Source organism: Numenius arquata, chromosome 4 (assembly GCF_964106895.1).
Source record: "Numenius arquata chromosome 4, bNumArq3.hap1.1, whole genome shotgun sequence".
Classification (NCBI taxonomy): domain Eukaryota; kingdom Metazoa; phylum Chordata; class Aves; order Charadriiformes; family Scolopacidae; genus Numenius; species Numenius arquata.
The window spans coordinates 72,080,357-72,094,322 of NC_133579.1; the positions used below are offsets into that span (position 1 = coordinate 72,080,357).

The window sequence follows — 13,966 nt, forward strand, 5'->3', positions numbered from 1 at the left end:
GACGTATCTCATTCAAGCCCGGGTTCGTGGAGCTTTCTTCCTTTTTATAGCTGAAGTCTTTTCTGATCCTCCGTAAGTCTTTTTCTTTTTTTTTTTTTTTTTTTAAATTCTGTTTTCTCTCTCTCTGTTTTTTGCTTTTATTTCCAATGATTGTTTCATTCAAAAAAAGGTTATACCGTGTCTGGTCTTTCCTCTTCTTGGGCTTTTGATGCATTTTCTTCTCAACGAGAAGGGTCTTGCGCACACGTGCGTCTATGAACAGCCACACTCCTCCACAATCATATTCTGTATGTCTTTCTTAATGATGTTCTGGCCATCGTCGTAGTAGAGCATGGACATGGGCCGCAACTTGGTGGGCACGCAACATGACTTGAGGTTGGCAAAGGGGCTGTGGCCCCGCATGCGGTAATGGTTGATGACAGTGGAGTGGAAAGATAACGATGAACCAGATGTGCCTGCTATATGGCTGGGGCACTCTCCTTCGCAGTAGTTGGCGTGATAACCTGTAGGTGCAATGATCCAGTCACTCCATCCTATGTCCTTGAAGCTGACAAAGAACTGCTTCTTGCAGCAGATGTTGACTTTGCCATCACACTCCAGGCCTCGTCTCCGCCGCCTGTGCTGGCGGTCCTCTGAGTGCCGGGCAAGCAACATCAGGAAGGGGCGATGCGATTGCTCCTTCTCCTCTTCTCCTGTGAATTCTCCAGCTTCCTTTTCTTTCCCTTCCCCATCATCTTCCTTTTTCTTCTTCTTGCCCAGTAGCACCAGGCTGGCTCCAGTCTCCTGGCATAAGTCACAGGCAATCCGCACATCCAAAGAGCTCTTGCCTTGGTCCAGGAGTCTCTGGACGCTGCTGGAGATAGGAAAGATGTGCCAAGTGCTCTTACGGGTGTCCACTGCCTTTTCTGAAATCAAAGTCTCGCTCCTTTCACCTTTCAGCCCCCCATCCTCCATATCTTCTGCTCCTTCAGAGTTGCCTTTTGGCTGCCGCTGCTGTTGAAACAGGCGGATGGTGACTTTTGTCCTGCTCCGGTTGGCCTTGGAGACCTTCAGGAAGAGCCACACTTCAGCATGTTCCACCACCGATAATTCACTGCCTTCCTTGGAAATCTCAAAGTGCAACATTTTCTTGGCTGTGCCTGATGTGGTAAATGGAAATAGACAGGAAGAACTTGTTAGTATGTCTGCTTGCATTCTGTGAAAGAGAATTCTGTTACTGTCGCCACAGGCATGAAGTTCCCTAAGTTTCCTACTTGGCTCTTTAAATTTTTACGACTCTTCTGTTCTAACCTTCCTTCACCTCATCTCCTCCTCAGTTTGTCTTTTGTGAAAATTCTCTCTTTAGAAAGGAAGTTCTTTGCCTGTTGTTTTCCAGTATGGTATTTTAACCAAAGCATTTTGTTACAGTAGCGGTACAGTCTTTTATGTAAAGCACCTCATGGCAAATAAGCATCAGTGGCTGCTAAGAGTTCATTTGCCTAAGCTGTCTTTGTGATCACTGTTAGCTGAAAGGCAAAAATGCTTTTGTGAAGACAGTCCAAGGCTATATGTACCATATACATACAAACCTGCGCTTCGTAGCTAAAGTTAGGGGGTGAGTTCCAGCCCTTGCCAATTCTTTGGCAATACTTTGGAAATTATGTGGGAATGAGGTCTGCCTTTTCTCCCTCCGTAAAATGCCATTCTTCATATGCATCTTAAGATGAGTTGTAAATGCCAATTGTTTCAAAAACAAAGAAATGCTAAAAATATGAGCCTCGGCTTTGAGAGGTTTGCAGAGTTATATTGTAAAGCATTGCAGAATTGCAGCAGGCAGACTCTTCATCCTGTGAGATGTTAGCTGTAGATCCTGTTCTTAATTTAACACACTGTGCTCGCTGTGATTATAGTAATGGTGAATACACTGAGAAATGAGCTAAAGAACTGTATAATTATGGGGATGGTTCTTTGGCATAATTGTATCAACTTGCTGAGATGTCATGATGATGATTATGATGGTGAGGGGGTGTTTCTCTGATACAGAGCTCATATCCCTGGCAGAAGTTGGAATGAATAATGAGGGCTGTTTAATGATTTGATCACTAGAGCATGAGAAAGTTAAGAGAGAATGAATTAGCCGGGGGGTAGTGGTCGTATTTTTTTTTTTTTATGAGAGGTACTTTTCTATTTTCTTCACAAAAAAAAAAAAGCTGTGTTGGCATCTCCTATTCTTCCTCCGCGTGGAGGCCAGCATGGACTGGGGGTCACGGATTGGAAATGCACAGGTATCTGACCTTAGCGAGATACTAACGATATTCATAATTGCCAGTTTGTCACTGATGCTATTCTTGAGCTACCCACGGTGATTGACTCGATTCTCTGCCCAGTGGTTCTGCTTGTCAGGGAACCAGAACTTTGCACCCTAAAAAGGGCAAGCGGTGATCAAAACCGAAGTGGCCGGATGCGTACAGGAAAAATTGCCCTCATGGCAGCTCAAGGCTCTCCTCCTTGCTTCCCGTTGCCATTGAACTCCACTAGCACGGGCTCCCTGATCATCTCCCTGCTCCCCCATTCCCAGATGAAACAGAAGTGGGGCAAAATCACAAGGGAAATATCTGTTCTGTATTCGCTTGCAAATTCCAAGAGTTCCTGGTTTCTCACGTCTGTAGGCAGGCTCTGCTGCCCTTTGAGCTACCTGTTGCTTTCCTTCTCTGTGAAGTCCTGGCACTGACACATCCGACTTTCCCTGGTGGCATTCCCAGGTCAAAGAGACAGGCGTCTCTGAATTACAGTGGCCAAAGGGCACAGTATTTTGTTTTTGTTTTCCCTCTTAAGCGAGAGTGTGAAATTGTAGACTTCAACTGTCACTGAGATAGGGAAACACATGGTTTGTGTTAACTGCTGCTCACAGACTTTGCTGATGCCAGTCTCCAAAGTGAGTTCCATTAATTTCTCAGGGAGCTACATGAACCAGTGGGACCGTGCCGTGGAAAAGGAAGTGGCTTATACCACAGACAGAGCAAGCTAACCGGTACTGTGAGGCACGGTGGAGTTACTGTTTTACTATTGTTTTTTACATAAGATTCATCCAATAATGATGAATCTTATTTGAAGTTCATTTGCCAGCTCTTACCAGCTAACGCTATTTTTTTCCATCCTGGAAATGAAACTATGGCAAAGCCGCCAGCTGTGTTGGAGCAGAGGGCAGGTGATAGGCATTAATCCCGCTCCTGGGTTTCGGAGCATGAGGAGATGTACAATGACATTCCTCCAGTCCAAAGGAAGTCCGGTCCAAGAGGCTGGTTGCCTTGTACGTAGGGATGTTTTAAAGAGTGTTCTGTACAAGAATGGATACTCCTAAGGCCCGTGAGGGCCAGCCAGCCAGCCTGTGGCTTCATTCCCCCCCGACTCTCTCTTCTAAAGCAAGCTTCTAACTTTAGCTTTTCCCCTTCCTTGGTACAGACCAAATAAACTCTTTCTGAGGGGGACCTGGGTTTCAGGGGAACCTGAAGGCAGGTGACCTTCCAGGAGTGAGTTGCTGCCTCCCAAGACTCTCCATCCAACCCCTTCTGCTCGCAGTCCCTACCCAAGGAAACCTTGGGGGGAAAAAAAATGGTTTAGATCAAAGCTGCAGAAATTGTTCTGGCACCAGCAGCCTCTTCCCAACTGCTCCCTTTCCCCAGAGGTCACAGACTGGTGTGGGGAATAGGCATATATTACTGGGAGGTGAAAAACTGATTCTTCAGTGTTTCCTGAGGTACCAAGCTGGGTAGAGACAGAAATTCTGGTTATAGGGGGGATCCTGTGCTTGAGCAGATCATCCGTGCTGGACACAAACATGGAAAACTGGCTCAGCAAAAAGGAGGTGGGGTGTGCAGACCTGGGGTGAGCAGGGGAGGAAGCTGCATGGACCATCTAATCAGGAGAGCCAGGCAGCCCTGTGATACAGAACAACCTAATGCTGGTAGGTGCTGATGATCGAAATTTCACATTTTGTTATTTCCATTCTAGTGGAGTTGCAAATAGTTATGAAGTGACATATCTCCAACAGTAAATATTCGCATTACCTTATGCACTGGCTAGAAGTGTAGCAATGCAGCCACTCTTTTTGACAGATATTATACGAAAGAAACAGGACCTCGGGAACTCTCTTAATTAGTTTTTCATATGTTCCCCTATGTGTGAAAGTTGAATTCTCCCTCATTACTAAAACTATTAGAACAGTATGGTGGAAGTACCCGAATACTTGCTTTTTCTTCGCTTGAGGAAAGTGAGCTTGAGCAAGGTAGCATGAGACATGTCCTTATACAGGGATAACAGCCTCCCTGTAGACTGTTAGCTACAAAAACAGCCTCTCTGGATGTGGTTAGCTACATTTTCACACACGAATGGTCAGTTCAGATCCTAAAGAAAAAAGATGCAGGAAGCTTATGTGAGCCTAATATTTCTGGAGGAAACAAAATCCCGAGTCCTCAAACCTGCCTAGCTAATAAAAGGTTTTAATAGCAATTAAGAAAAACCTTTCCCTTTCACAGATCTTTTTAGAAGGAGACTGGGAATGGTGCAAAGTTAGGGATAAAAAGCATGCTTTCACAGTCGGAAAGCACGAAGCTTTTCTGAATTCTCTCCACATTCACAACTAGTTTGTTACGATCACACGGCACAAGTGCTATGAATCCTGCAGTCTTTACGAGGTCACTATGCTCAGACAAGCTCGTTTTGAAATCAGAGTTTGGCCTGTGCTAAAAATGAATTGAGATCTCTGGATCTGGCTTATTATGATTGCACATTCACTTTATAACAGGATCTTTATTTCCAAAAGGTACGGTGCTACAATAAAATAAATTCAAGTGTTCCGAGACCAAAAAAAAAAAAAAAAAAAAAAAAAAATCACTGTATTTCATTTTCTCCAAATATTGCTCAGGGATTTAGCAGACTTCCCTTTTTGGTCTGAGCTAATGACCGGGTTCAAAGCTTTGGAAATATATACCGTTCATCTAAGCGAAAGTAAAAAAGGAGACCTTCCTGAATGTTGAGGTTGGTATCACTTCCATAATTACACTTTGTTTATCCTCTTGTCCTGCCTTTTCATCTGCCACAGCTGATTTGCAAGGGTCTTTTTCCATTTCTAATCATCCTGCTCCTCCTGCCTGACTCCCGTGGAAAGACCCCACAGCCCATCAGCGGTAGCGCCTTCATCGCTTCCATGCTCATATAAACGGCAATGTCAACAGCCTGGATTGTTATCGTAGCAGAAAGCAGCTGAAAAGGGAGACAAGGGATTAGTGTGGGTCCCCCTTTGATTGCTTTTCCTCGCCTCCCCTTCCCAAAGCCTTGGAGAGGCCACCTCTCTGCTTTACTGCTGAGCAAAGTCCCCTTCCAGGAAGAGGGCCGCGACGCCGAGGGAGCGGTGACACTGGCAAATGCTGTGAGAAGTGGTTAAAAATACAAGCCCTAAGAAGGAGTGCATATATGGTAAAAGGTTTAACGGAAGGAGTTACTGAATGGAAAGTGTAGCATCAGTATATATAGCACGAGACTTTGCTCATATCTGGTTTTCTCTTCAGTGGTGCTCACGCACCTTTTTAGGAGAGAAACCTGAAGGTTCAAGCAGAGGGGCGGCCGGCACAGGTACCCTTCTCTCCACCTCTGGAAGGGCTGGTTCAGGGCTACCTCCTCCCAAGCGGTATTTGCTGACGGGCACGGTGCAGGAGAGCACGGAGGCATCGGCTGAGCCCCTGCGGGCCCAGGCGTGGGGAGACCGGGGGGGACAGCCCTGCCGTGGGGCAGGTCGCGGCTGGGCTCACGGCAGGAGCCCGCGGCTCCAAGTGTGCTCTTCCTCCGAGGCGGAGGAGGCTTCCTTCAGTGTCGCTGGCTTTCACTATGCAGTCAAAGCTCATTTATTTGCCATTTGCAGCGGGATTCAAGATCGAGCCCTGTTAGTTCAAGCTATATACAGATACTATGGATAGCTTAGACTAAGCTATACAATTAAGAGGATTTTTTTTTTTGAGTAAAAATGCTAAGATACTTAAAAAGACTTTTTTTTTTTTTTTTTTTAAATCATATGCTGTTAAATGATTAAGGAACATAATGAAAGTGATTATCCTTTCTGACATCATAATATGACTTATTCTTAATTCCTCTTGATACGTAGTATTTAAATTTTCCTTTGAAAAATGCTCACTGTGTAAGAAGGTGCTGTTACTTTAAATTTCCATGCTTCACCACTGCTTAATTTTGAACCTTTTTACGTTATACTGTAAGTGAACTGTTTTTCCATACAAAGCAAGCTTTTTTTTTCCTTTTTTAGTTGCTAACTTTACTACTGCCTATGTTTAGATTTGGGGGAATTTGTACTGCGTGCCAATCTGCAATTACATTCAAAAGCATCCTTCTCTTTACTTCTCATTTCCGTTCCCCAGGAGACAGAAAAAAAAAAAAAATAGGTTACTAGAAAGGTTCCTCTAAAGAGAGTGAAGAGAAGAGCATGGTTATTGAGAGATAATTGCTCAAAATGTTTACTAATGAGTGACCACTAGAGTTAGATGAATTGTTCGCAGCGTAGAATTTATTCAGGGAGTTTAGCACTGTTATCCCCTGGGCAGAGTGATTGTTACAGATGTGTTATTACGGCGATTAGACAGTGGTGGTTTCTGTGAATGCATTTCAGCCTATGGATCGCTGGCAAACAGTTTATTCTAACTATTCGTTGCCCCTCGTATGACTGGTCATCCAGGTTACGCACTTTGGTTCCTGCTCCCTGACTTGCCTGACTGTTGCCTCTTAGAAAGGGAGGCGCAATCAGGACACAAGATAACGAACACCTTATCTTTATGTTCATGTACCCTTTGCTGCCAGCAAAAGGAGATTTTTGTTGTAAGAAAAAAAAAAAACGATGACGAACTAAAAAAGAAAACCAGGAAAAAAGAACCATTCCCCAAGCATTCGTGGGGGAAAAAGCAGCAACCTTATTTAAATACCTTCTCTTGAAAAGTTAACCCAAAGGGGCATTGACAAGGTCATTCAGAATGCGAAATAATTCAGTTCTGGTGAACCTTGACTCTCCTCTGCTATTTTGTCAGGAGGGAAGCACTTTACATCCACAGCTTAGAGTTCTTTCCAAATTAAAGCCCTTCCCCCGCATGGCTTTAAATATTTAGAAACAAAAAAGGTGTTTGTTTGGTTGAAGTTTTTTGTTACTTGATTTTTGCATTTACGTCTAAAATAGCTCAAGCAAAGTGTAGGGTCACTTGCGCCAATATTTCAAGGTACAAACAATACCAAGTCGTTATCTTTCATAAAAGAGAGGGTAATTTTGGTACATACTTGTAATAATTTGTAAACTCTAAAATCAAGTGGATCAGAAGCTACCAGTCTATTTTCATTAAAATATTTAATTTCTGTGCACTAAGGCCCAAATTCCAAGCCCACCGAAAGGAATAGCAAAACTTCCAGTTGCTTCCGGTAGACTGAGCTTAAATCCTAACTCAATCTCGCAAAGCTCTGTTGAAATAAATGAGATGCGTTAAATTTTCGTACCTATACAGGCACCTCTACACGTGTGAACTCCTCAGCGTGAACCGTTTACACGTATGCGGTGTAGACGCATCCCGCAGACAGGAGAGCACAGGAACGCCCCTACTTATCTGCAGGAACCTCTTCATATTACAGCGATACAGGTACAGCTACATAATAAGCACGTCTGCCTCGGCGTACCCGTGCGTACGGACATATGTGTGCTTATATACACATACAGGCAAAGGCATATTCTGATATTCTCAATTGCATTTGCATACAAAACTGCACGCGGGACTACACAGAGAAATGGGCCCATAGCAGTGCTTTCTCTCCCCCTCTCGGGTATCTTCTTCTAAACTGGTTCCCACCTTCTTAGATTTGCCTGTGCTTTCTCAAGTCGTTCTCCAACCAGCCAACCTCCCCGAATTCTCACATTTTTCTTACAATGAAACAGATTAATACAGAATGGCTTTCTTCTTCTGGAAGTAACTTGCTTTCATTTGCTAAACTTGAAATCTTTGATGTAGTATGCCAAAGGAAAAAAAAAAAAAAAAAATCAAGGGGAAATAGGCTTGTTTTCTAAAAGCCAAGGAGACTGCATTAAAAAAAGATGTGAGAAAATCAGCTCAGATGATGATTCACGGTCACATTTCTCAGTATCTTGTAAAAAGTAATAATGATAATTTCTGATCTCTCTAGATTTCCAGAACTTCTAGCATCCATCAGTTTAGCTTTTTCCCCTTTGCCTCTTTCCTTCCTGCGTTATTTTACTTACGGTCTTCCACTCCAGCGAATCTCTGCCTTTTAAATAAACTAGAAGAGAGAAACAAGAGCTCCACTCAGAGAAGCTCCAGATAAGCATAAAGATCCCTGGGATTCAGGATCCAATGAGGTAAAATTAGGAGCTTGCAGGAAGGTTGCCTTGCGTGGAGCAAAAAGCCTTTGGAGTGTGCCCTCTCGTGGTCGTTCTTTATTCAGCACGGGTAGCTGTACCATTAGCTACATCTGCTTTCAGAAGAAAATTGATGGAATGATTTAAAGAGGTAGAAGTGACCCATCCTTTTTTTTTTTTTTTTTTTTTCCTCCTGAACTGCCAGCCTGGATGTACAGGAGTAAGTAGGTATCTTCCTAGGAAAAGGCGTGTGTACGCACACGTGTCTGCTCGTGAAAGCAGGCGTCTCATGATCGAGTCAGTTCACCTTGAATTCAGTATGAAGTGATACAAAAACGGTCTAAATAGCTGAAAGACTTCTCTCTTTTTTTTTTTTTTCTTTTTTTTTTCCCCCTTGACAGTTCTCCTAATGGTAAGCCTTTGGATTTCAGTATTTCCATCCAGTAATTCCTATCACCTTCTCGGGGGCTGATCTTAGCAACCCATTTCATTGGTAGTTTAGTTGCCAGGATCAAATTCACTTGGCAAAACCCCAGGTTTGCCTAACAAGCTATCTATTTAAAATAATGAAAGAGTTAGTAGCTGACCATATTTTATGAGCATTGTGTCTCTTTGGTATGGAACCTGTTGGATTTGCTTGTCACAAAATTATATGACCCCTCTCCTCTAAAGACCTTGAAGTAACCCACAGAGCTCTGGCACAGCTACCCTCGTAGCAGAACTAATTGAGGTTAGTAATCTTAGTTTGATATGCAAGTAGAAAATAATTTTCATGTTTTACTTGTAAGAGTGCCAAAGGACAGTAGGGTGCATTTGTAAAACTTTTGCCCAATACTCGCGGTCATTAATTTTGTAAAGATCTGCCTGGATTTGTTAGCTGTGAAAACTACCTGCCGGCTATTTCCCCCGATTTCCTGGACATAACTACACCTGTGCTTCAGACAAGTTCACTGCATTTAGTTTCCCCTCTAATTATCTGAAGCCTGTGCTGATTTGAATTTTTTTCTATTTTAGAAAATAGCAGTCTCAAGCCGGAGTCACGTGCACAGGGCACTGTTTGTTCATTCACTCCATTTCATTGTATGGCTGAGGATAGGGCTGATGAAAGATGGAAATACTACTTTTTTATGAAGGCAGGTAGTAAATGTGGCTTCTGAAAGTGAAAGTAGGGGGAATGGCTGGTTTATGTCAAGTCATACCCAAAGGAACAAAAAGCCTAAAGTCTTATTTCTCTTTCCATGGACCTTAATTTGATACAATGTGAGATGTTTCCATGCATTTTCATTGATTTCCTATTGCCCTCTTTCGAGACAGAGCGAGTTTCGCGTTGAAAGCGGGAAGAACATTAACCTGACTGGGAGAGGAACGTGTTTATCCTCCTGCTTGGCATTTTAAACTTATCCATACTCTTCCCACAGAGTGAAAAGTGGGGACTGTCCATGTGGCTATATTCTTTTCCTGCCTTTTTAACTCATGCTTCCTATATGACATGTCAGTTGCCTTATTTTTGCCTGGCTTGCCTCAAGAGGGAAAAATAATACTGCTTTAATATTTGACACGCAATACTGCCGGTGCGCGAGTGGAAGAGGTCCTAGGTAGAGTTTTACTTAAGTTGTTGCAGCATTGGCACCTGTGAAGTGTGATAGATCTTCCGATGTTAGCAAGACACCAAATACGAATGGCTATAGATGAAAAATATGTTTTAGCAGTCTGAAGTTGCTCCCCGGAGCGGAGTTACCATTTCCGTCAGAAGCCCAAAGCGTAGAGCTTGGTTTCTAGGTTGCTAATTGCTCCTCCCTCCTCCCAAATCAAAGCCCAGCAGGTAGGGGAAAAAGGGCCACAGCAGCCCTCCCGCCTTGGCTTTCGGGATGAGCTTAGCCTGAAGGTGGAGAACAGCAGCAGGGAAGGAAAAGCCTGGGAACGCAGCGGATGCCCCCGTCCTTCAGCTGCGCCACTCCATAGCATAAGTCTTCCTAAATGAATTTGGCTAGCAGCGGCAGGACAACGCTACGTAAATCAGAAACCAAGTGACGTGTGAGCGTTGGGTAGGTTGTGGCGGGGGGGACCGGTGGCTGGACTATTGGCCAGCCTGTGGGCAATGGCACGATTTTCGCCGCTCACGTGACGCCGCGAGCCAATGGCTTCGGGAGGCGCCGTCGGAGGGTGTCGTACTGAGTAGGCATATATCAAATTCCAAATTCCTTTGTGTCAGAGCTCAGGAGAGACAATAATGTGTTTACAAATGATTGGGACTCACACAGTGAAGAGAAACCACTGCTCATGCCATATGTGTTTCACTGTGCTCAGAGCGAGCTGCTGAAAACCAGGTGGGGAATCCGACCCATAGCTAGCTTAAAGTTTTCCTTGCTTTTAAAAAAAAACTCCCTTCTGAACTAACATTGAGCCACCCCTGCTTCTGATAACCGCTGGCATTGACAGCTTCTGCCTGCTTTCTGAAGTGGAGGGGATGGAAAAAAGCAAAAAGCCTGAGCTTTAAATACTAAAAGAACTGATAGTGTGTATATTGACAAGGACTCCAAAGGCAAGGGCTCCTTGTGCAGTTGGAAATCGGACAGCCAGCAGGAATGCCTGCTCTTAAAAGCATGCACACTTCTTGTGCATGGCTTCCCTGCAAACAGAACATCTGAGTCAACAGGTTTTCAGGACTGGAAACTCTGAGTGTTGTCTTAATTGTTTATACTGCTGCAGCAAACTTTTAAACAAAAATGCTTGGAGTTCCTTTGCATACTTTGCCTACCATATGCTGTACCAAACAAAACAATGACATTCTTTTAAAACCGTCTTGGCAACAGGAAAAATGCTTTGGCTAGACAGCATCATAAAAAGTTGCTGTTAGTTAGATGATAGTGTTATTGCAAGATACTTCTATTGATGCATGTATAAACACACTCCCATATACTAACAGATAAATATGCACATACATATACATTGAATTAAAATGGGTTCTGGTCCTATTCGTGTAGGAACAAGACAGTAAAGAACAACTTCAGAGCTGTTTCCTATAGGCAGCTGATGTGAGCCTTAAGCCATTACTTAGTAAATATCCATATTCTGAGCTCTTACTGCATGAGAGTTAGGGAAAACAGAACTGTGAAAGAGTTCAAAATACACCCTACCAAGGTTGCATTTTTTTGGCAGGAGCGTTCTAGGAACAGAATCTCTTTTTTTTTCTCCAGTATGCAGAAGTCTGCATTACAAATTGGATCAGCTACAGCAACTTGTCCGGTTCTATTGAAGTCATCTGACAGTCCCTGCAACTCTTTATTGCCGAAGATGCTGTGTTAAATTAAGAAAAAAACAAAAACAAACCTAAAAACTGAAAAGCCCTCTCACTTCTAAAAGTTAAAGCTGCTTCATCTGCTTTTATAACTTCCCCTGCAATTTCTACGTGAAATAGTTGTTTCTCAAGTGGTTTGCAGCTCACTTTCTGTCTTGATAAACTCCCCGAAAGCCTTCAGCCCTTTTTCTTTCACCATCAGCTCTGCAATCCAGTACTTTCCTGCAAGTACTCTGGCTTCACAGGCACGGTTTGGAGGACCCCGCTGCAGCCTGACTTTCTGCTCAAGATTGGTTAGAGAGCTTCCTCCCTGTGTGGCTGTCTGTGCTTAGCAAGTGTAATCTGTGGCCAAGACTAAGTGAGAAAAATCAAATTCCTTCAGAGTCCCGTCCCCCCATCCCATTCCTCCTTCTCCCTTCCCCCCGAGTCTCATCCTTACAACCTTGCAGAAAACATTATTGCTGAGGAGAGGAAAAGAAGTTAATTGCAGTTCTGGCACAAAGGGTATTTTACAGTTTTGTTTTTCAAGCACTCACCTGATTCCGCAAAAGTGATGATTTCTGAGGTTTGCTCCACAACTTCATTCATTTCGGCTCTTCTTCCAACATCATCCTCTATTTCCACATAACCATCCTCTCCCACCTTTCCCACGTGGAGTTTTTTGATGGCATTTAAAAGTGCTGCCTTGGGCACCGGCTGGGTGATATTAGGTCTGTCCCTCAAGTGCAACATGTTCAGTATGTGCTTCTTTACTGCTTCCACCATCTCAGGCTGTGAGCTGGGCACATCCTTTGAGAGCGTGGCGAGGGCACATGATGGACAGTCAGTGACTGAACTGTGCCCCTCGGATCCTGGGGTTGGGGAACTCCTCACTATAATCCAGCAAAGCACCAACAAAAATCCTCTCTTCCAAAGCAAAGGCATCCTGGCAGCAAAAGTTGTTGTGATTCCCTTTTTAAAAAGGCCCTGCTTTTCCTCCCCCTTCACGCACAGTTTTTTTTTTGGGGCTGGTTTGGTTTGTTTGTTTGTTTGTTTGTTTTTCCTTCTCTTCAGCAAATTCTCTGGAACAAGAACCAAAAGTTTTCTGTGAAGTTTTGTTTGCAGGTTCCCTCTCTGAATGCAATAAGTGCTGTAGATGTTTGTGGCTGTCAGGGAGAAGAGTTCTGACTCTGTCTCAGAGTAGGAGAGAGACACAGAGAGAGGGAGAGAGAGAGAGAGGACGGATTGGCCTAAAGTGAGTGAGTGAATGAGAGAGGGAGGGAGTTTTGTCTGTGAGTAAAGGCTATGATTAGGAAGGGGGAGGAACAGGCAGGCTGGCTTCCTTATGCTCATTGCTCCCCTAACACACACCTCTTCAAATATCACTACTCGTGGTTTCTGCCCTCCCCCCTTTCTAAAATCTCTTTTCATTCCTGTAAATTTACTCTTTTTTTTCTTTTTTTTTTCCCTCTCCATTTGACCCTCCTGGCTCCCCCCTGGCTGTCATCTCCCCCCCCCCTCCTTTTCCCCCCCTTTTTTTTTTCTTTTTTCTTTTTTTTTTTTTTTTTTGTTTTGTTTGTTTTATTCCTTCAACAGTATCACTGGCTTAACTAAACAGAGGAAACGTGAATGAATGAAAAGAGTGAAACCTTTTATTAACGAGCACCTTGCTCTTGGTCCTGCCTGGTATTGTTAAGGGATAGCAGGAGATGTTAGCTGGCTTGTGAAATGAGATGGGGATGAGGGCAGGGGCTCTGGAATGTTTTGGACAGAACGCTATTCTGCCTGGAGTAGAAGAGAAAAGGTCTTTTCTGCTCACTTCTAAATGCTGGAGGTTATCAACGCTGGCAAGAGATCTGACGGGGGCAAACTGAGGCTGTTGTTCGGAGGGCTATGTAATACATCAGACGTTCTCCAGCTGCGGTACGTGGTCGGGCACTGAAAGCCTAAGCAGGAGCTGGTACGGCACATATCTGTGACACGCTAAGGTGGTGCCCTCCCACCAGAAATATCCCTGCTTCTATGCTAGTCTGTGCCTAGAAGTTCTCAGGCAGATATATTTAGGTTTGGGGTTAATCAAGTAATGGCTGAAAAATGCTTTGAAGGTGAAAAGTGTTACGTGCCATCTGGCCAAATCATACTCGCTCCTGACTCAGGCAAATCCCTCATCGATGCCAATAATAATTCTGTCTGAGTGAAGGCTGAGTAAGATCTTCTACATTTGGCCCATTGTTATGAGAAGGCACTTTTTGTTTCATTCATTTAAACCACACAGAGCAATCATAATATTAGAATAA

General features: G+C 43.8%; 1 protein-coding gene across 1 annotated transcript; it reads right to left on the reverse strand.

Annotated features, from left to right (window-relative positions):
* Window positions 1–104: 104 nt before the first annotated feature.
* Window positions 105–12,614, reverse strand: INHBA (inhibin subunit beta A). Its single transcript, XM_074146634.1, has 2 exons — window positions 12,227–12,614; window positions 105–1,139 (listed from the first exon to the last, which is right to left on the reverse strand). Exons 1-2 carry the CDS (start codon window positions 12,612–12,614, stop codon window positions 253–255), a joined length of 1,275 nt encoding a protein of 424 aa, XP_074002735.1. The 3' UTR covers window positions 105–252.
* Between the last annotated feature and the right edge of the window lie 1,352 nt (window positions 12,615–13,966).

Bases quoted from the DNA above. Each gene is read 5' to 3' on its own strand.
- INHBA (XM_074146634.1), bottom strand. From the start codon at position 12,614: ATGCCTTTGCTTTGGAAGAGAGGATTTTTGTTGGTGCTTTGCTGGATT. The intron at 1,140-12,226 runs GTGAGTGCTTGA...TTACCACATCAG, and splicing joins CATCACTTTTGCGGAATCAG to GCACAGCCAAGAAAATGTTG.